Source organism: Trichinella spiralis (genome assembly GCF_000181795.1).
Source record: "Trichinella spiralis strain ISS 195 chromosome Unknown Scfld3466, whole genome shotgun sequence".
NCBI classification, from domain to species: domain Eukaryota; kingdom Metazoa; phylum Nematoda; class Enoplea; order Trichinellida; family Trichinellidae; genus Trichinella; species Trichinella spiralis.
The window spans coordinates 1-1,434 of record NW_003530405.1 but is presented as its reverse complement, the minus strand read 5'-3'; the positions used below and the strand labels follow the sequence as shown (position 1 = coordinate 1,434).

General features: G+C 33.3%; 1 protein-coding gene across 1 annotated transcript; it reads right to left on the bottom strand.

Annotated features, from left to right (window-relative positions):
- Window positions 1–981: 981 nt before the first annotated feature.
- Window positions 982–1,137, bottom strand: Tsp_13980 (hypothetical protein; the record flags this gene model as incomplete). Its single annotated transcript, XM_003367910.1, has 1 exon — window positions 982–1,137. A coding segment is annotated over one exon (156 nt), but the record flags the coding sequence as incomplete, so codon positions are not given.
- Between the last annotated feature and the right edge of the window lie 297 nt (window positions 1,138–1,434).

Below are 1,434 nucleotides of genomic sequence, written 5' to 3'. Positions count from 1 at the left end.
TGAATTGAAAAGTTAAAGGAAAAAAAATTAAAAATTACATGACAATTTAAAAACAATTTTTTCCGTGGCAAGAAGGTAAATTCGCACATCAATTTTCAATTGTATAGTGGGGGGGGGGAGAAAAAATAAGAATAAGGTCATCAAATCCGCCCTAAAAAATTCCCCAAGGCGAAGATGACCTGTATATACGCTTGCCATTCCGCTGCCAACTAGCCAGTTGGAAGATAATAATGACAATTGTAAGCGGACGTTCAATCGTCCAATCTATAAACACACAGGCTGAGATTGTAATAATTGTCTTCAATCAAACTGCCCCCACTGGTACCGCTTGCAAGTGAAACGGTTTCTTTTCAACCGTCCCTCCCTCCGTCCATCCCACCGTAGTATACTCATTCGGCAATTGTTCGTTCAATTATTACCATTACACCCCTGTTCACCTGCTCATTCCATTGTTCGTGAACGAGTTAATTTTTTTTTCTCCACTCTTCTTCTCATTCACTTTTCATATTGACAATTTTTAATTGTTTATTTGAAAAATAGACGAGTAAAAATGCCATTCATTAAACATTTATCACCGAATTATAAAATGATGAATGCTTGATCCTTTTGATCGCTTCGGATTGCAGTTGCAATTTATGCAAATGAAAATGCATTTTTAATCTAATCAACTGTAGATGTTAAAAATAGACGACAATTTGGTGTAGTTGGTGAAAAAAATACTCAACGTTGTTAATTTAAGCATGGTCTTTTTTAATCTAATATTGAACCCATCCACATTTTATGCTTACTGTGTGCAATGATATTCCACTCCCAGCCCCACAATAACTGTCAACTATGCCCATACTGTATGTATATTACAATTGTTAAAAAATTAACAAGTGTAATAATTTTATAATAATTTTCACCCTTAACCAAGTCAAATTATTTAAAACTAATGACTTAATAATTGCCTGCTAATCCGGAGCTTATCCAATTGCTTATTCAAACAAATTGTTCCTCATGTTCAAGCACTTCTGATGCTGAAGCAACACTTTGCAGTGCTAATTGATTCGAGCAAAACAAGTTGCTGAAAATGAGCTTGCACTTGGAGCCAAGATTGCCGAGTGAAAAGTTTTCACTTTTAAAAGCTTGTGCACACTGCAATTTATGGATATAATAAATAGAATTTGGAATTTCACAGCAAATATTATCAAAAATGCAGCATTATTAAAAACTAATTAATTTTCAAATAGGCGAACTGATGAATTTGCTTTCTATATATGGTTGTCTGCTTGAGCAAATGATTCTCATCGTGTTGCTTTTATTTTACCACTGATGAATATTTTAAACAAGTTATGTAGCCAATATTTGCTTCCATTTGAGTTGTTTCTTTTTTTCAAAGAATTATTTGCTGAAATTATTTATCCAATTGTTGAATCATCAAAATCATTGTTG